This window comes from Gambusia affinis, linkage group LG23 (assembly GCF_019740435.1).
Source record: "Gambusia affinis linkage group LG23, SWU_Gaff_1.0, whole genome shotgun sequence".
Taxonomy (NCBI): domain Eukaryota; kingdom Metazoa; phylum Chordata; class Actinopteri; order Cyprinodontiformes; family Poeciliidae; genus Gambusia; species Gambusia affinis.
Window position 1 is genome coordinate 2,796,368 of NC_057890.1, and position 21,282 is coordinate 2,817,649.

At 40.1% G+C, this 21,282-nt stretch overlaps 1 protein-coding gene across 1 annotated transcript in view; it reads right to left on the reverse strand.

Annotated features, from left to right (window-relative positions):
• Nucleotides 1-218: 218 nt before the first annotated feature.
• camk1da (calcium/calmodulin-dependent protein kinase 1Da) overlaps nucleotides 219-21,282 on the reverse strand; it is a 61,989-nt gene continuing 40,925 nt past the window's right edge. Inside the window, exons 4-11 of the mRNA XM_044108301.1 lie at nucleotides 12,895-13,033; nucleotides 10,274-10,400; nucleotides 7,105-7,180; nucleotides 4,142-4,254; nucleotides 2,900-2,978; nucleotides 2,728-2,815; nucleotides 2,291-2,546; nucleotides 219-1,785 (exon numbers count right to left, since the gene is read on the reverse strand). Coding sequence (XP_043964236.1) covers nucleotides 1,661-1,785; nucleotides 2,291-2,546; nucleotides 2,728-2,815; nucleotides 2,900-2,978; nucleotides 4,142-4,254; nucleotides 7,105-7,180; nucleotides 10,274-10,400; nucleotides 12,895-13,033 — 1,003 coding nt within the window. The 3' untranslated portion in view covers nucleotides 219-1,660. The remainder of the gene's footprint in view (nucleotides 1,786-2,290; nucleotides 2,547-2,727; nucleotides 2,816-2,899; nucleotides 2,979-4,141; nucleotides 4,255-7,104; nucleotides 7,181-10,273; nucleotides 10,401-12,894; nucleotides 13,034-21,282) is intronic.

Consider the following 21,282-nt stretch of genomic DNA (forward strand, 5'->3'; position numbering starts at 1 on the left):
AGGGGGCCTCAGAACGACGGAGGGAAGATGAAAACGACAGAAAAAAATTAATCTAATAAATGTTTTTAATCAATTAAAAAATAATAATAATAATAAAATACTTCTTTTTTTAAAATCATTACAATGAAATATAAGTTAAAGTAATTTATTTAACTCTTATTTGGCTGCCAGTCAATTTGATCAAGCTATAATTGTTGCCCCTAAAGCCGGAATGAGGTTAGCATTTATGCTAAACACATGTAATAATTATTGAATAGTGAAATAAATGTGTAAACATTGTAAAAGTTGATGTTTGGCTTGTTCAGGGGGCGGCGGGCCCAGTCAGAAGTTTGGGGAGCCATGTCATGGAAACGTTTGGGATTCCCCACTTACATTAATGACTGGTGGAAATACGGTGGTGGCAGCATCATGACAAACTTGCTGAAATGTGTTGTAATGTGACTAAAAAGCTCAATGGGTGTGAATACATTGTTGCGCTGCTGGCAGGTCTCTAACTCATTCATATTGAACACACTCCCATGTGGAGGCAGTTCTCAGCTACACAGGGACCTACTTCATTCTCTGCAGTCTGCAGCTTCCTCTGTGTGTCTCCCTTAAAGGGTGATTGTTACAAAAAGACAAAAAAAAATAAAAATCATCCAACAAATTCGATAACTTAAAACATTTAACCATTACAAGACATCCGTTTGTGTTTCTGGGTTTAACATCTTCTTTTTTCTTCTTCTTCCGTCTCCGTGTGCATGGCAGCTAATTGGTCAGAGACAACATGTCTGACCTTTCCCTGTGCAAAAAAGATAAAGCGGGTGTCTCCACATCTCCAAACGGTCACATGGTTCTTTTAAAGCACTTCTCCAAGCGTGAACGTTGAAAACAAGCGGCTGAGGAGCTTTCATAAGACTTTCACCCAAACGTATCAACATGGGTAGAGTCTAGTGCAAACAGACGCTCTGACTCTGTTTTGCATCAATATTCAATACGCAGAATGCAGTGAAGGTGATATGAGACAAGGGAATTATGAGAAACAAGGCGTCATCGAGAGGAACGCCTTCAGAACAACGGCGATGAAGGGGCTGACTCCTCGTCAGTTATCTCGGCTATGGCTTATGTACAGTCATCACAGCAAAGTGGCGATGCTCTGAAAGTTACACATACCGCCTTTAAAACGAACAGGAAGAAAAAAGAACCAAACAATCCAGTTGCCAACAGTCAAAAAAAAAAAATAAAAATAAAAATAATCGGAATAAACCGAAACAGGACAGCCCAGATTCCATAAGCCCCTCCCCCCAAAAGTTGCAGCGTAAGCACAGAGCAGCCGACCATGCAGACTTGCTCGGTGAGAGTCAGCGGATGCCTTGATGCTACGAGAAGAATCCTGCAAGCTATCCTGGTGGCCGTAACGTATGGCAATGGCAGCGTCAATTGTCGTAAGGTTTTTGTGGGTAATGGAGTCCTCTGCTCTCCTTCGAGCAGGGCGGGGAACTAGTTGGGCGGCATATCCAAGAGAGAACGCATCCAAGAGCGGGAAGGACGGTGAAGAGTACGGTTGCGCTCTTCTTTCTTCGTCCATTTCGCATTTTCGTTTTTACATTGTTGTCGAAAGCTTAGACTCTCGTTCTCACAGCGCTGTGGCCTCCCAGCTGGTGCCCCGCGGGACCTGCCGTCACTTGGTCTCTGTCATCAACGGGGCAGGCACCGCCGACGGGTGGGGCCGGTTCAGCTCCGTTCCGGCGGCCGGGGAAGAGGCGGCAGATGCCAGGCTGCAAGGGGTGACGGGCGCAGGAAGACCTAGCAACAGGAGACAAAGCTTAGCGACGGTTTCTACACATTTGGTTGTCAGACATAACCTAAACCAAAACGCACCCAAGACTTTGACGGTTGGCGTGAGATCTTTCTGCTGATGAGCTGTTTGGTTTTCTACAAGTGTGGTGCAATGCATCATGGCCAAAAGATCTTTAATTGGTAATTTTCCAAACAGCTTCTGATTTAATCGAAAGAACCTTCATGACGTTGTTCTGTTACATTGTTTTTGAGAGGTTTTCTCCAAACAGATCTCTCTAATGAGCCAATACCGACCGTCCCTCTGACTCAGAAGAGCCTGTAGACTCTGACATGGAGCTCTTGGTTTTTTTGTCATTTTTCTAAAGGTCTCTAACTTTGGGTTGAATTTCCTGAGAAGATTTTCATTTTGACCAGTATCGTATTTTGTTTGTATCACTTTTAGTTGAAATTTCTTTTGCGCCAGTCACACACACACTCAAACATTTCTGTCCCCCTGGCATTCCTGACTCACATTCTTTGCGTGTACCGGCTACGTTGTTATCTATGGAGGAGTTCTTGCTGGCGTGGCTGTTGGCCGCCTGGCTCGGTGCCGCCTGGCCGCTGTTTTGGCTCTGAGCAGTTTGGTTCTGGCCCGCTGGGCTCTGGCTTTGGGCCGGCCTCTGCGTCTGGCTCGGCCTGGGGTTGGAGGCGTCCATACTGCTGCCCATGCTGCTGCCAAGTTGTAGCCGCCTCATATGGCGCACCACAGCGGTGGCGTTGAACGCTTGCTGGGGAGGAAAATGACAGAGGGAAGATGGGAAAAATGCAGAAATTGTAATATTCTTACATTCAGTTGGTGAAAATACAATAGAGCAGCTTTATAACTGACACAAATTGACCTAGTAAAACTGCAGACATGCAGCATGGAGATGGAATAACAGATAAAGGACAGAAATGGACAAAAGTTACCCTCCACTTGCTCTTGGCAAAGTTCTTTCTGATCTGCCGGCTGACTGACTCATGGATGTTCTTGCAGAGTGCTGTGTCCCCAGCGATCCTGAAACAGACATTTATATTTTTACACAAACATGCATTTGGCGCCTGTAACCATCGGTGCCTCCACATTGTGTGTTTCCCTCACCAGGGATGTCTGAGGGCCTGTTCACAGGTGAACCTCTTGCTTGGATCTTTCTCCATCAGACAGCTGATAAAGTCCTTAGCTGGAAAAAAACAACAACAATATAAATCGAAAATAGGCACGAATATCACTGTAAGTTGATAATGCCTGCAAGCGTACGCAGCTTCAGATAATGGGTTGGTTGAACACTGAAAAAACAACAACATAGAATTTCCTTAAATTTAACAAATATTTTCTGTTTGTAAATGCAACTTAGGCAGTTTTGTAACCTAGACTTTACTTTTGTCATGCTCTATCAACTATCTATCAACTTTTAATCAGCAACTCATAACATCGCGTTTCCTTGAGGTTATTCATATGACGTGCCACAACGAACAGATTTTTTTTAAAGTTACACTTAACAACCAAAAGGACCTTACTCATTGGAGGCACTTACATTAATTATCTAAGCGCAGTCGCCCGCAGTGTTCAGTCTATCCGCTCACCTGCATAAATACACCTTCAGCGTTCAGAGCGAACAGCGAGGCTCGGAGCTCCAGGCTCGATTACTAAAGGCATCGCTCCCTTCATTTTAAAGATGCTTATTGTTCCCCCGAAAAACGGCAAAAACCCGGACATTATCATGAATCAATAAAATCCTCCCAGGCCGAACTTGAAAACTGGATGTTATGCTGATAACACTCAGCTTTTGTCAACAGCGTAGGCGGAAGTGAGAGCGCTGGGCAACGCAAATAATAACCCGGCCGGAACACAGAGTGCTAAATAATAAAACATAATTAAATGAAGCTTTGAGGCAGATACATTTTCCTAGAGGAATTTTAATAATCGAGTCACTCGAGGAATCGTTTGAGCCCTAGTATAAACTCCACAACAATCCAGAACTGATGGTCAAATCAACACAGACAAGGCTTTTTACCCAGAATGCCACTAGGACAAAGCAAATTTATGTGGCTTTCTATTGGCTAAGAGCTCTACTGTTTCTTTAACTGGTCTGAGCAGACTATGCTAACACCAGCTCTAGCTGACTGAACACAAACAGCACTTAATCATCAAGAAATACAGACATCAACACACACAGCTGGTTCACATGTAACCATGGTGGCGACATATGACCCAAGTCACAAACGCACATAAACATTAACATTCCTGCGATGTAGAAGTGGTGTGTGGTGCATGTGAGGCTCACGGCAGCAAAGAAACGGCTGACCGCTCGAGGAAGGAAGGAAGAAGACGACTGAGGCTCACCAGAGTCTGAGATGTCATCCCAGTACGGGGCGTCGAACTCGTAGTCGGCCTTGAGGATCTGCTCAAACAGCTTAGAGTCGTTTTCATCATAAAACGGAGGATAACCACACAGCCTACAGAAAACAACAGTCATTTAGCCAAAAAAGAAACTATGAGATGCATATTCAACTACCTAATGTTCAGTTTTATTGATAATGTGAATGTGTGTGGTTGTAACAAAACAAAAAGAGGCCAAGTTCCTGACATATAAATACTTTTTTGTGAGGCTCTGTATACGGCTACTCTTACTCAGCAGAGTGAATTACCTTAATCCCATTAATAACAGGTTACTGGTTTCCAGTCTGGGAAAGAACTATTTATTAAGACGTTCCACTCTTATTGTTCAACATGAGCCAACTAAGAACAATGTCGGAGCTGCTGCTCAACAAAAAAAAACAAAAAAAAAACAACATCATCTGCTCCTCATTACCACAGAGCTGGACGCACCGAGAGACTTTCATGAAAGTCATTAAAATACCATTCTCCATCGATTCACATCGGAAAACAGGAAGAAAGGGGAAAACACACCAGGGAGAAAGGGACTGGGATTGTATCTGGCGCAAGGACAGAAAAGCGTTCTGTCCGTTTCCCTGCGTTCCCATTTGGTTAAAGACGTACCTGTCACTCCGCTGACTCTCCACTCCATCTAGCACGCATGCTAACATGAACACACACACAAGGAGGAAGGCGAGTCCTGGTGTGTGTCTCCTGAACACCCGTCCATGACCGCGCACTACGGATCTCGGCTGATTATCATGGATGATTACTTGATGTGATCTTTCCACCTGAGCAGCAGCTAAAAGCTAACAAGGACTGAATCCCAGCGCTAATTATCAGCAGGGAGCTGCTTGTTCTCTGGGCTCAGACACACACATGCACACGCACACACACACGCACACCCGCACACACACACACACACACACACACACACACACACAGTGCTGCCAGGAGTTTAGAAAAAAAAAAGATGATTGATTGAGTGGTCAGTACAAGGAACACGTCAATCACTGTCCTGGCAACTCTCTCTCCCACCTCTGACTCCTGTTATCATGATGCTGACCTCTGACCCTTAATATCTCACTCTGCGGATAACCCACATGATATGGAGAGGAATATGTGAGAATGAGCAGGGGGAGAAAGTAAGCGTCTGAATTTCCTTTACCATTTGCACAAAGCTTTTTCAATATTCTGCTAGTGTTGAACAAACACAATTTCGCAATTGCCATGTTTCTGTTAAATGAAAAACACAAAAATCACATCTGAATAATCCTGTTCATGTGATAATCATGAAAAATCGCAGCGGTGAATGATGCAAATATGAGATAAATTCATATTCCAGCCATGGCGCCAAGCGCTCATCACCAGAGGAGACGTTGACGTCTTACTGGGAGCGGCTACGTTCACACGCAACGTTTTGTGGAAATTCTACAGAGCAGCTGTGGATTCAACTGTTCCGAATGACAAACTCAACTTTTGATGAACTGTACAATGCTGTGTGAGCTCTAGCACTCATTGTCCAAGGATGACGCAAGTAAGCTGTATAAAAATTGGTGTTATGTGTAAAAAGTGTTTCCGTGGCAGTTTTTTTTTTTTTTTTGAGTGGTGGTTTCTCGCACAAAAACGTTTTGATGTAAAGCATTTAAAAAAAAAAAAAAAAAAAAGTCATGCATTTTTTTTTTATGATTATTTTTAAGTTTTTATGTTAGGATTTTAACTCTTATGTTTTCATATTAATAAACTAGACATTGCCAAGATGAATTGTGCAAAATATATGAATAGTGTATCGTCATGAAAATGCTAATATTCCTTAAATGTCAGCTTGCTTTTTGAATAGGCAAATGTTGAAGTTTCATTGTGGATAAACAATCATTTTCTGTCTTTCATCTGTTTAGCAATCAGCAACAGTATTAAATGATTATACTTGCATTGCTGATCACAGGGAAATCTAAAAAGCGAGTTAGTTCAAATAATGATGCTGTTTTGAAACTTTAACTTCATTTCTTGGCTCATATTTGGAAAGTGTCAGAAATGTTCAAAACAAATCTCATCTTCTCTGGTCTGATAAGATCATGTCTGGCTGCCAAATATGTGTTTGCTTGCGATTGTGTAACTGCTTTGGGGTAATTAGTCCTGTGAGCTTCAAAGCCTGTGATGTCATCGTACAAACTCTCAAAAGCCAGCGAAGCGAGACCCAAACGAGCAGCATAATCTTAGAGGCTTTTATAGTTTTATACAGCTTTTATTACACACTTCCAGACATTTTTTAGTTAAATGATTTCAAAAGCAAGCAGAGCAGCAGCCACAACCAGGGGCCTGATCATGACTGTTACTTGCTTTCTGAACCATTTGAAAGAAGGTTGGTTCCAGTTTTATCTTTGCGTGTTTGACCAAGTTAGTCGACCTATTGTTTTTGTCAGTTTCAGTTTATTTGACATTTATTTTTCATTGGATGTTATCCTCATAATTGGACTAACTAAATAAATTGAAGTTGCGTTGTACTTGTTTGACCAAGCTTGTGAAGCTCTTGGTAAAGTGTGCTGTACGGGTGCACATAATTATTAAACAAGTGTGCAGTACAGTACATTTATGTCTGTGTTTAAGAAAAAATGGAATCTTTCAAGTCATTTCATCTGTTTTTCTGAATCGGATCGGTATCGGCCGATACTAAACCTCAGATATCAGTATCGGAAGTGAAAAGAGTGGATTGGTACTTCCGTTAAAACCACAAATCAGGTTTCAGTTAGTAGGAAAACAGGAGGCCTATACAACCTCCTGAGACAAAATATAATCATTCATCTGGATAATATTCAGACAGAGATTTCTGTCAATGAATATGCTCACACCGACTCATCTACTGAGGCTGTGTGAGGCTGCAGTGACGTTTTCAGGCGTGGTGTAATATTGTGAAGAGGGCTGGTACTCACAGGATGTAGGCGATCACTCCGATGGACCAGCAGTCCACTGCCTTGCTGTATGGCTTCTGTGCAAGAACCTCCGGAGCTGAGAAAGACAAAAAGCCAGTAATGGACCTCGTTGGTAGTGTGGCATGTGACTTTCACATAACACTGTTTTTTTTTTGTTGTTGTTGTTTTTTACATAAAAACAGTTTAATGGGCTTGACAAGAGGGGAAACATGCAGACACATCATGTCTGTCCAAATGGAAATCACATGGCAGCTGGTTTTTATGGTGGGAAAGTTGGTGCTCGAGCTCCTGGTTCTCACGGCTTCAGGATTCTACCTGACAGAGAAAAAAAATTGTTTCTCCAGTTCAGATGTGAGCCTGAACCTCCCAGCAGCCAGACATGAAGGGAGACGCGACACACGTTGGGGAATGTGTACGCTGTGGTGTTTACTGGCCCGTTCCGACTCACTGTGAAGGCCTGTGTGAATGTCGTTGTTTTCCCGGATTTGGGTTTAAGATGATTTTTACACGCTGAGCTCACGATTCCTGGTGGAATCTCTGCTAAAACTGTCTTCCGCACAAGGGTGGGCATTTATCGAACCGCTTATCGTGAAGTTTCTTATCGTAAGAAGAATGTGGGTTTATAGTTTTCTCAATGGTTCATCGTCAGCATTATCAGAGACATTATGTTCACTATTGTCTCCACAACAGCTTCGATAATTTTCAGTGAATTAAAAAAAATTGGTTTAATACAGTCACTTCTTTAAGTAAGTGGTGCCCTGAAGAAGCCTGATTGAAATGGGAATGTTTTTCAAGGCAGCATTTGTGTTGTGCCATGCAGTCACTGACATACAGTTACCTAACAAAGAAGTAACAGTTTTTTTCATTATCACAAAAGGACCACAAAATATCGCGATCAAATTTTAAGTCCACATCACCCAGCCCTGTTCAGCGTCAGATATGTTGATGCGAATTCACTTTCCAGCCAGATAACTACAAAAACGTGAAGAAAAAGCTGTGACAGACTGCTTAATTTTAAAGAACACGGACCTGTTAGAATGGTACAATCAAAGTCCAGACATAAATCCAAACAAGAGCTTATAGCTGGCCTCATAAGGTGATGTCCTCAGGCACTATTTGACTGAGCTTGAGGTATTTTGAAAATTAAACTGAGCTCAAAGGATGATCAACTTGCAAGAAGCTGAAGTGTACATGTAATTTTTGTGAGCTGTTATTGGCATAAATATATCAGGGATAATAATCAGAACCCAATAAGGAGTTTTTATTGCTTTAGCAGCAACACTTTCAGCTGTTTTACAGCCGCTACATTTTACTTCCACTGAAGACGGCAACTGGCCGGCCGGAGAGAGTTGTGAATGAAAGTTTTGTGCAAATATGGTAAAAGAAAGAAGTGGAAAGTTGGAGTACTCATCATTCAGATCTGTTTTTCATTTGGTGCCTCCTCTGGTTATTTACAACTTCATTTATAAACAGACGCCATACGTCTGCAGTAAAAATGACCCAACAAAAGAGATGTTTCAGACAGTGTGTATGCGTGTGAATGTGTGTGTTTCTGAACGCACTGGAATCATTACAACAATAACAAAGAAAATGTGTCAACAAAGTGTTTTTCAAGCACAACCCCAGTGAAGCCATGCTGGGTTCCAGGAATCTGACCAGTTTCAGTTGTACACCAACAACATGGCTGGATTTTTGCCACACATTGTTTATGCTAGGCTTTACAATGTCTTCATGTAAAACACATAGCTATTCTTTCTTACATGAATCCGGAAGGATTAGCCAAACCTGTTTCTCCTTTTCTAAGTGAGTAAACAGAAACTGCTTCATCTCCCATCCAAAGAGGTTCTTCATGGGGCTGGATGTACCAGTTTCTGTTTAGTTTCATAAGGACAAGTTGACATCATCAGGCGATAAGTTTGGGTTGTTAAATGACAATGGTCCCAAACACTGAAGCGAACGGACGGTAGAGTAATAAAAAGTTTTTTTTTTTGGTGCATTTTGTAAAAGTTTGAAAAAGTTGATGGGAATGGCAAAGTTCCAAATAACCTTCTCAGTCTTGCAAGTTTTCAGGCTCGCTTGTGCTGGTTTTAGGTTTTTCTGAAAAGGAGTTAGTGCGCTAAAGGGGAGACGGAAACACATTTGTCGGATAAATTCTGATGCAGTGAAAGCTCCCATCCACTGGAAAGTCTGTGCCTTACCAGAGGTACGAAACATAGAACCATTTCTAAGTTCAAACCTCCAGCTTGGAGGGAAGGAGTCTCTCCAATTTTCTAAGATGTGTGGTCTATTCTAGCTTGCAACCTCTACATCTTGCAGAGTCACCGTCTGACAAAATCACACTTTGCATAGTCTGGCGGATTTGCTCCGAACCAGTAGACGGAAACATGGCTAATTTACTTTTTTTGGTTTTTTGCAGCAGCATTTTAAAAGTTTATTAAAAATTTTCATGACATTTTGATGTAAACATAGCTAATAGCTGATAGTTTTTTAAGTAAGTCTAAACTTATAGGATTGATGCTTCCCACCATGTTCAGAACTGAAGAAGCCTCTTAAAAAAAAAGTTCAGCTGTGGTATGTTCGAAATGAGTAAGAATCTACACCAATGTCTGATCTCTTCTTCTGCAATGCATGCACACAAACAGACAAGAATGGATGACAAAATGAAGATATTTGAAGCCACCTTGTCACAGGAAGAAAACAGTGACAGAAAACCAGAATGAAAAACCTGTGAAACGTGTCAGTGCTGGATCTTGGTGAGTTATTCTGGTGCACAAAGCAGTGAACAATAGAGAACAAGACTTCCTGTAGGCTGGTGTGGTAGTTTGTAAAGAGTAAGTCAAGGTCCTGGTTGAAGCATGGAGTGACCATATAGTCGTAGTGATGCTTTGATGAAGTCATTACAGCTGTCTTGTTAGCAAGAATGCTAGTATTTGCATCTGTACTGGCAACGAAAAAAATTCCCTGGACATCATAACAAGATTATATTAATAAAGTGCAGATGTGACACTGTGTGTAATGTAAAGTGGTTTAAGTCCTCTGGTGCTGTGCAATTACAGGCTGTGCATGAGATCGTCTTCTCTTTATGAGCTCAAACAGGAATATTTATTAATTAGGGAATGATGCGGTAAAAATGTAAATGTTAAAAATGAGGGAGGTCCGACTGGCTTACCCACGTATCCTGGCGTCCCACAAGCTGTGGACATGACGTCGCCACTGCCCTCCATCTTTGACAGACCGAAGTCACTTATCATGATCTTAGATTCGTCTTGTGGATTAAAATACAACAGGTTCTCTGGCTGCAGGGAGACAGAATGGGATATTAAAAAAAGCTTTTTCACGTCCACTGCTTTTTAATGGATGAATTTATACATCAGTGTAGAAAACAGAGGCTTTTTGTCCTGCAAAAGCATTCTCACGCCCAAAAACGGAAGCTGATTTTGCACGTGGAAAACAAAAAAAGTAAAAGCCCAACAGAAAGTAGATGACTTTTTCTCCAAGCTTTGAATTAGTATCTCATAATCATAACTAATTTTAATTTAAAAAGTAAAAATTATGACTATCTTATGATTATGACTTTAATAGAATAGATGGTAGTGTCTGTTCTACTATATTTTAGTGGAAACGATGACTTCCTGTTGGGCGTTTATTTTTTCATTTCATCTCACACATGTCCATATAAACCTCATCATATTTGGTAGTATTTAGTATATAAATAAAACTCTACTGGAAAAACTTTGCTGTGTTTTTTCTGGTATGTTAAAACAAACATGCATTTCAAGAACATTTACAAATGAAAATCGAAAATTTGCGCTACGAATAAATAAAATTCAATACAAGCGTCAGTCCTTAGAAGACACCTAAACACAGTGTATCATTTCATCTAACACAGCTGTTCTGTGAAGGTTTGATATGTATGTACTTTGTACAAGTGGAAGGACAAGAAATATGTTATTGCAAACTCAAATCTGAAGTTTGGTGTGTATTTTGTATGAAGTTCCCTTTACAATGCTAAACTCTTGACATAAAGAGTTGACCAGCTTTGTTCATTGATTTATTTTATCTGACCAGAGCATCATTTGCTGTCACATTTTATTTCATTATTTATTGTTTTCCCATATTCTGTATTTATTTGGTACTTTTTCATTTACTGCCACTTTTCTTTATCATACATTGATTTTATTTTTTTTCCTCCTGGAATATTTCCCCTTTGCATTGCCTGAGAAAATAAATTAAAGTATAATAATAATAATAATGATGATAATACAAAGTCACAGTAATTATAAAAAAAATAAATAAATAAAGAATATTAAAAAGTGAGAAAAGAAATTTTGGCAGCATCTGTCCTCCATAGGAGCAAACATCAAACGTAACTTCTTGCAGCTTTCTTTTAAGAAAGGCTTTCCCCTTGCCACACTTCCATAAAGGCCAGATTTATGGCTAATTATGTAACAGAATAAGGTGGATTAATAGAGAAGACACGCCACACTTCTCAGATTCCTGCTCGCAAAACACTTAGAACACCTTCATAATTTTTCTACTTTTTGTTGCATAAAATTGCAATGTAATACCCTGAAGTTTGTAGCAGGGGGTATTGTAAAGAAAAATTTTAGTAATCGAGTAATCAGATAGAAAAAATTTTAAAAATAAAATATTGGTAAATCTGGCATAACACCGGTGTTACTATCCGATATGAGTATCGGTCCAATTTTTCATTTTTGAGCTTCCCTAACAGTTACTTTTATGTAGTTTAGAAAACTAACCTGTAACAATAATAGCTCACTTTCTAAGTTAACCTGAAGAAAAGTTATACGAAGATCTGAAATTATATCCACTTTAATAGTAAAGAGGCAGGCTCACAAATACGGTTATAAGAAATGTCGATACTCCAGCTTTTAGTTTATGTATTCATCTTCAGTCAGTTTAATAGATGAATTCTCACCTTGCCCCATACCTGTCAAGCTTTGGGAAATGTTGCCTGGAGTTGAGGGTTTTAGGTGGTGGGGGTTGGGGACAAGCGAACAAAATATGAACGTACAAACCTGAGGTGGGGTGGGGGAGACACGACCGATACACCAGGGGACGAAAGTAAGAACCAGGACTGGGAGGCAATATGGGATACAGGGAAGCCCCTGGTGTATATTATAAGCCTGGCGGCCCAGCATGCTTTACTAGACCCCCCGCCAGGTCTAGTAAACAGGCTAAGCGTTGTTTACGTTTTTAGAAAAATAATAACAAATTTTTTTTTAAATCTCTTATTTTTATTACATTTTTTTTCCTTAAGCCGGATGGCAAGCATCTCTGTTGCTCTGAGCATTTCACTAGCGGAGCAGATTTATTCCCAAAGGATAGATTTATAATAGTTAGGTTAAGATCTTAGCTTTATTTAATGTATTTTATACCTGGCTTTCATTAAGCTGCTGTATTACTTCATGTTTTTACGTTACATGACAGGCAGCTTATAAATGGCTTTAGTTTGCCGTCTACAAAGTCGTTACTAATGTAAACAAGTCATTGTTTGGCGGTTAATCAGGACAATATACGTTGTTTTTTGGGCTATTTTGACCCTATATTTTAAAATATGACATATTTAGGTGTGTGTATATATATATATATACACACACTGGCATATTATACATATATAATATGTCACTGGCAGGTGACATGTTGACCCCTAATTTCTAATGTCAAGGGAGAACAGATTACTCCAATAAATTTTAAATGTAATAGGTGAATGCACATAACCGTGTGTGTGTGTGTGTGTGTGTGTGCGTGTGTGTGTGCCAGTCTAACCTTCAGGTCCCGGTGCACGATCCCCATCTTGTGGAGGTAGTTCACGGCATCCAGGACTTGTCGGATCAGTGTGCTCGCATCCTTCTCTGTGTAAAATCCTTTTTCCACGATTCGGTCAAACAGCTCTCCCCCTGACACCCTGAGGCGAGAGAGATGATATGTGTGTGTATAAACAACTGGACAAAAAAAAAACAAAACACCAACAAAAATAGGCCTGCATGGCTGTCCTTTTCACTGAAATATACGGCAAGACCCTGGGGGGGTTTATGGGTCAACACTTCAGGTTATTTATGAGGTGGAGAGGTTTCCAGTCATAGCCTGTGAGGCATGTGCAACAAACACACACACACACACGCACGCACACACACACACACACACACACACTCCTGCAGAGCTAAAGCATGCATCATGTTTTCAAACACAGCGATACTTCTTTAAAAAAAAAATTAATAAGAAGCTGGAAGCCCACTCCATGGAGCAGAGGAGTGAGAATGTCTAATCCTGGTTTCATTTGCTGTTTTAGCCCAAACAGCAATAAACCAAACGCTCTTATTGTCTGCAGACAGAATTCATCTGAGAAATTTCTCATCTGATCCAAGAAAAACTCAAGTTCATTTAAAAACTTCTCCCCTCTGGGAGATTCTTGCAATAACTGCTTTTATGTTTTATGACTCTTTACCACATGAAATAACTTGTCCTGGTATAAATGATACACATTTTATCCAGGTGAGCTGTGTTTCATCCGCTATTAGTCAAACTTATGGCTCCCCCTGGTGGAGGACAGTCTCTACGTTCTCATTGCTGAATAACCCTACTATCAATCCATAAATGGCCGCATCCATTATTACTTCCCTATGCTGCTCTGTAACATCTATATTCTTTTTGTTGAGTCATTTAGCAAAGACATATTCAAATCTCAAAGAACTTGTAGCTGTAAACTGCAGTACAAATGTAGTTCTAAAAAGTATTGACTCCAAATGGGTTAATGCAAATTACACCTTCCAATTTCTGTGTAAAAAAAATACCCTGTTGTTTTACTTCCTATTTATAATTTTGTTCAGCTTTGTCTCAGTATATCACAAAAAAATCTCAATAAAACGTGGAAAAGTTTATAGGGTCATAGTTTTTAAAGGTACGGCACTTTGACATAAAAATACAAAGATAATTTAAAAACAGTTTCATTGCATCAGGTTCTTTTTTTCAGCATTGCCTTTATCTCCAGCATGTTTTAAAACTAAGCCTCTGACAACGACACAGGCACAAAAAATGCATTGAACACAGACAAAAACATCACCAAGGGCAAACCCTGCCGCCTTTAGCATCTGTTAGGTGTCGTCATGGCGACAGATCAGATTAGAGCTTATTGAAGTCAAACTAATGAAGTTTCTGGAAAAGAGGGCGATCAGAATTAACTGTTAATCCTCTCTGTGGCTCTTCAAAGAGGACAGTCGTTTTTCACGAGAAGCCTTGTCTGGGAATGACAGGAAAGGGATAAAGCGCGCGCACACATGCATTCTTGTACTTGTATCCAAATGAGAACTTTGAGTATTGACTTCTCTTCATTTTAGTAACTGTATTTATGTCTAACCCAGACATTTTCCTTAACCCTATCCTTAATCTGTGTGTGCATGAATGTGTGTGTGAATGGGTGAATGAATGAATGTAGTGTAAAGCGCTATGATTGTCCTCTGGACTTGATAAAGCGCTACAAGTGCAGGTGATTTTTTTTTTTTTTTAACCATAAACCAAAACCTAATTTACATCAGACCTTTTAACTTAACTAGCTGAGTGCATTCCAACTGAAAAAAGGGAGGACAAGGAAAATGTCCTCACTTCCCACAAATGACCTTTTTTTGTTTGTGAAATTAGTTATAAATGCCCTCTACATGTACCATAAACAAGAACACACACACACACACGCACACGCACACACACACATATACGCATTTATGCGCAGACTGGAAAAGGGAGATCAGCCACCAGGCTGCATGGTTGCATAAGCATTTGCGTAAAGAGAGCAAGGCAATAAGACAGGAAATCCCACACAACCAACATACACATCGAAGCAGGACGAAACGACACACACAGATGGTCCACACACTTCAACAAATAAAGTGACAAGTCATGGATAAGGCATTTAAAAAATTGAAAAATTTAATTAGAATGAAACAACTGAATTTAGAAAAATTATTGATATTTATTTTAATTGTATTTTTTTAATGTTTGCCTTTTTTAAGACTTTTGCTGGTGTTTACTCATTGTTAAAAATGTCTTCCAATAACATGTAATTACCTAGTGATATTTTCAAATTTTCTGTCAACTTTAATTATTATTATTTTTTTTACCTCAGAAACATGGTGGGTTGCTGGATGACTTCCTTAGCAAGTTTTCTGGGGGAAACCTTGTCCTGTATAATATTACATAAACTTACAAATTTTCATTCACATTGTCATTGTTTTTCTTTTAATGTTTTTTTTCTTAGTTGTGGCGAGTAACATTTGTTATCTCACCATCACAGTTGGGCTCCAGACATATTATTAGGTATGTTTTTCAACTACAACAAAACAGTGACAAAAAACTGAGTCTTTCTTCTTAGATTAAACGCCGGAACTGTCCATCCTCCTTCCTTTTCATCCACTCTCCATTTCCCCTCTTCTAGCTGATCTGCTAACAGGCACGTGGTCTGAATGCTCTCAGGAGAAGACGGTTGTGCATCATGGCTGACAGCAAGCCTTTATTTGTGTGTCCATGCATGTGTGTGTAAGGGGGAGAGAGGGTTTCATCATGGCCCTTCATCATGAAGGGCTATAATCACACCAACAGATCCAGGTCTCTGACCGGAGCTGCTGCAGTCATTAGCTGCCTTCAGTGGGAGAAATAAGCCACTGCTGCACTTAACACCGTCCACCTTGGCTTTCCTTGATCAAGGTTGTGTTTATCCACACACAGTAATTATTTCATCAGCATAACATTCATAATCTGTGCAAACATAACCTAATAAAGCAGCTAGAGGGATGTTAGGCAAAGGTTTTAATAACTTGGCCTGATTTAGGCTTTCGCTGCTAGGAGTCTGTGTATAAGCTAACAGAAGGTAATGAAATCGCTTTTTAAAATCTCTTCATGACAAATTTGAAAAACACTTCCAGTAGGTGACTCTAAAGTTTTGAGAGATTAAATTAGAAACAGTCTCCTCTGTTTATTCATCACTGTGTGGTTTGACCAAGGCAGAAAACAACAGGACAGGGCTGAGTTCCACCCAGGACTTATACAGGCGGCTAACATCTCTGCAGATCCCACACATCCTGGATGCAAACTGTTTTGGATTTACTTTTAGGTCAGCGAATGGTTGTTATACTGACCAGAACCTGCCTTTAAAACAGGCATTTTGTGTGTACATACACATATACAAAGATGTCTTTCTTTATTTTTTGCTTTATTTTTTTTCCTCCAATGGAAATCCAAAGTTACATTTCTTGTTTTCCTGGCCAATAAAGCCATTCTCATTCTGACACAAAATGTTCATCTTAATACAGGATTTTTTGATTACTTATGCCAAAAGTAATTTACTTTACTTTTGGCATATTTCTCATTATGCTTGTCATATTGGGAAATATGCCAAATGATCATATTGATGATCTTAATTCTTTTACTCTCCTGACCACTTCCAGTCGCTCTTTTGAGATTTTTTTCTAGCTTTAAATGAAATGTCTCTGTTTCTAAAGTTATGACTTTAATAACAGTATCAACGGATTTCAGCTAAAGCGTGGGAAGCAACATCGTGATATTAAATGCTGAAACGAAAGCAGCCAACTCGGGACAGTTTCGCAGCTTCTATTCGAGTTTAGCACCAGGAACTGGAACCCAGGCAGAACACAGTAAGCATACTAATGACTGCATCGACAGAGATAGCTGTCTAACTTGAAATACTTTCATCTGGAATTTTTTTTTTTTTTTTTTTTTTCTTGAAAGCCAGACTCCCTCCTTCCTTTTGCTGAATGGATCTCATCTTTAACATTTAATTCACAACAAGCAGCATTCATTTGGAGTTGCAGTGGGGTTGCATTGATTTCCATCGGAGCACGGACTGATTGGCTCCCTGGGCTCTGGGTTACGTAAGACAGGCCGCGTCGAAGGGCAGCGGAGGAAAGAGCGCATTGATCCGCCGTGCTGCAATTACACCAAACGCGCTCGACGACCCTTGCTCCCTAAATGAGATTTCTGGAAGTTGGGAGAAAAAAAAAAAAAAGGAAGACTGACATTTCCGTAAATGTACATAATTATAACAAACGAGGCTTAATTGTAACAAACGATCTGTACTTATTACTTAGAGATCAGAACCAGCGCGGTAATTACAGAAGCTCGAGGACACGGTTTGGCTGTCATCTTTTATTAGAGAGGAAAGACAATGCGTCACGATTAAACCGCTGCACACACTACAATACAGTACGGTGATGAAAGTAAGAGCAGACTGCAGCACTGACACTGCTGCTTCCCTCCAATTCTCTCACTGTGTCTTCTATATTTCAACATCTGTCTACGCATAAAGCATGAGGGCGCTTGAACATTACTAGAGGAAGAAAGTGGGGGGAAAAAAAGGATATGTAACGGAATAAAATAAGCTGCACAACTACAAGAATCAATCAACAAGTCAAGACACTCAAAGAGTCTCTCAGATTATGCATAAGCCTGTCTGAGCAAAGATTTATGTTCAGGTTTAAGCTGCACTCATGTACTTCATGTCAGCTCAAATATGTCAAAGAGTTATTTCAAACCTTCCCCTATTATTACTACAATATAGGAAATACTATTTTATACAGAAGTATGTGTGTTCCTTGCCTGGTTATCGCCTTCCTATGCAATTGTGCTCGATTCTCATCTCCCTTCAGTTCTCTCTCTGGGATTTCTCTTATTGAGTTTGACTTCTCTGATTAAATTTCAACTTGGCCAATTAGCAAACATTAGAAGAAGAAGTTGTGAAGGATGATGTGGATTTTCCGCGCTGTTTTAGGATTTTGGTCTCGTTGGCAATGGCAGCAGCGGAAGGGGAGCCATTCTGTCAGCGTTGGTTGAGCTTCCAAATATTGAGCACTTAAACTTGGAGCAAGAAGAATGTTTAAGATATTTTCTTGCTCCTACAGATGTTCCTGCCCTACTCCCCACATGGTTGTTTAAAGCATACGCAATTTCCAGTAAGCTTCATTGAGCTGACACATTACTCAGGTCACGGCAAAACGTTAGCGGCAGGGTGTAATAAGATCCAGTCGTTTAAAACGTCAACAGAGCCACACCTCCAGCAAGACTCGGCTGGCATGTACTCATGGAAATGTATTCACCCAATTTCAAAAATGCTCATTTCTGGTGTCTCACACCCCAGATCTGTGTGGACACACAGTTTAAAAGACAAAACGAACTTTTGCAGATATGCCTAAAAACGTCTCTGTATGAACAGGGTCTTAGTCATTCCTTTTGCCCTTTGAACCAGGGCTCAATTGCAATGGTGGGGAAAAAATATCATCACTAAATTGCTCCAGCATTAATAGACAAAGTTGCTCTTGGGAAATATTTTGATGCTATTCTCTATTCATGGCAGAGTTTTAGGTGCTTTCTCCCCTGACAGTCCGGTTGACTCGGTTTGATTGGAGTAAAAAATTACAACATTTGTTCCACTTCCAGCTGATATGGTTCTTTCACACTGCACTGTGTAAAAATAAACCAAATCCTTTGAAAGACCTGTTCACCCCCCTCACCTATAGTGGCACTGCACCAAGAACCACTGAAGAAAACAACAGGAAAACCTTTGAAGAAGAAACTGAGTGCAACTTTCGGATTAGAGTCGGATTTCATCTTTGGCAAAAGACAAGCCATTTCTCCGACTAGCGCTAGATGTGAGCATTTGTTTTGGTTGTATTTAGCCAAAATGCCATGCGCTGCAGTCTGCTTCCTATATTTGGAGCGGCCTCCGTTCCGCTTTGCGTACACATATGCATTCGAACCGCACCAGAGTTCAGTTGAACTGAGCTGACACCTCGGTTTGTAGGCGTACCAGAATTCACTTTTTTTGGTCACCACTTCCCCGAGTTAAATCTTCTTCAGAACTATTTCTTGGTATCTTCTTGGGTGTCTTAAAGCTGCTTTTTTCAGCAGCTAAACATCTCTCCTGGAAGTTCCTGATGATTCAATAGAACAAAGCTTTTGGTGCAGTCTTAAGAGTTGAAGCAAAGACATAAAAACAGCACGCGTTTGCTTGGAGGTAGCCATGGTTTGCAAAGGAAGAATGATTTCAAGCAGCAATTCCTTTAAAGCAGCCATTCTGTCCATCTGATTTAATCAGAATGACAGAGTGATACCAGCTGCCTGGTCTTCATTAACAGTTTCCCCTTAGCTTATTGTCAATTAGTGGCAGGGCTTAAGCACAGTTCCTAAGAGGTTTTCATGATTGAAGTATTTTTCATTAACTTTTATTACCTTTGCGGCTAACTGCATTTCATTTGATGACTCCTTATATTTGTACTAGTTACAAACTGCCCCCATAAAAACTGAAGCAACAAATGAGCGGAAAAAAAACATTCTCAGTCTCGAACCTTTTGATTGCAACCAGAGGAAAAAAAGAATGATGATACATGTTTGTAATACTATGAGTGCTTATTGGTGAATCGCTAATACAACAGGTTTGAGAAAGTTTTGAAAATAAATCATTTTGTCTCTGCTTACATAATAAAGGAAAATTCAGCGAATTCTGTCACAGCACCTACTGTTACCTTCTCTGTCACACAGCGGTGTAACGTTGACTTACACCGCTGTGTTTGTTTGTGATATATATAATTAGTGATTGATTGTTGCATGAAGGTTCCCTAAATTACAATGTGTAGTTGGAACCACTACAAATTGACTAACACAACAGTACATTTAAAGCTCTTTGACCACAAATATTGAATTAAAGCATTGTTTCTTGACCTCCCCAGTATGTTGACTATCTTAAATTGTGTTCTTTCTTAATATTAACAATCTAAGTCAATTTTGTGAAGCATTAAGCGCTCTATTGTCTATGAAGTATACAGTATCCATCATGTTACATAATGTTTGGATGGGGATGAAGTGGGTAAAACTGTGCTCCTAAGTCAGGACAGGGTACGTTTTGCTGTGACATCATGGTGTTTTTATTGTTGTCCCATATTTAATGCTCACCTGCCCTCAATAAGTCAAATAATTCACTGAATTATTTAAAAAAAATAGGCTGGTCAACCCTGACGTTGGAGTCACTTCAAGCATTTGGTGTATTGTGGTGCTGAATCTTCAGTAATGCAGATAGAGTGTCTGAATAGTGCATCATGAGATTAATGTATGGTATCATTAGGCCATTGCTGTGATATTTCAGTAACACTTCCATCAAAATCCATCCAGTAGCATCTCTGTGTGTATACATGGGGTCTAGGAGTTGCAGGCAACATTCATTCCATTAAACAAAAATAGTCAGAATTAGTTTCAAAAACTGTGACGGACCCATCTCTATTTGCATATTGACAGAAACTTGATATATCAGTTTAACTGTCTGGCAGTAGGACCAATTTACACACAGAGTGTTTTAACAAGGCAACATGAGAATTCATTTAGAGGAAGCAAATTATTCCCTAAACAATTCTGCCAAAATCTCAGTGAGGAAAATCTGGTTTAATTTGTTGCTTACCTATCACAATCCATTTATCACTTTTTTGGAGTCTTGCAACAAAATGTTGCTTAATATGTACATTTGAATTGTGCAGTTGAATGACAGTATAGTCTGCCTATGTCTATGTCTGTAGTAGATGGGTAGGGAGAGGACAGAAATAAAAAATAGGAGATGATCAAACTTTAAAAAAATTATTTAATTTGTTACAAGTAATCCATTTAGGTTTGACCAACTTAATTTGATTACATGTAACAAATTACCTCTTTATATATATATATAAAAAAAAAAAAATTCCCTTCTCACCCACCGCGGGTGGTGATTCTTCTTCCTCTTAGCTCGGGTCCTCTACCAGAGGCCTGGGAGCTTGAGGGTTCTGCGCAGTATCTTGGCTGTGCCTAGGACTGCACATTTCTGGACTGAGATGTCTGATGTTGTTCCTGGGATCTGTTGTAGCCACTGTTCCAGTTTGGGGGTGACTGCCCCGAGGGTCCCGATGACCACAGGCACCACTGTGGTCTTCACCTTCCAGGCCCTCTCCAGTTCCTCCCTTAGGCCCTGGTATTTCTCTAGTTTCTCATGCTCCTTTTTCCTGATGTTGCAGTCACTTGGTATTGCCACATCCACCACAACGGCTTTCCTCTGTTGTTTATCCACCACGACTATGTCTGGTTGGTTCGCCCTCACCATTTTGTCTGTCTGGATCTGGAAGTCCCACAGGATCT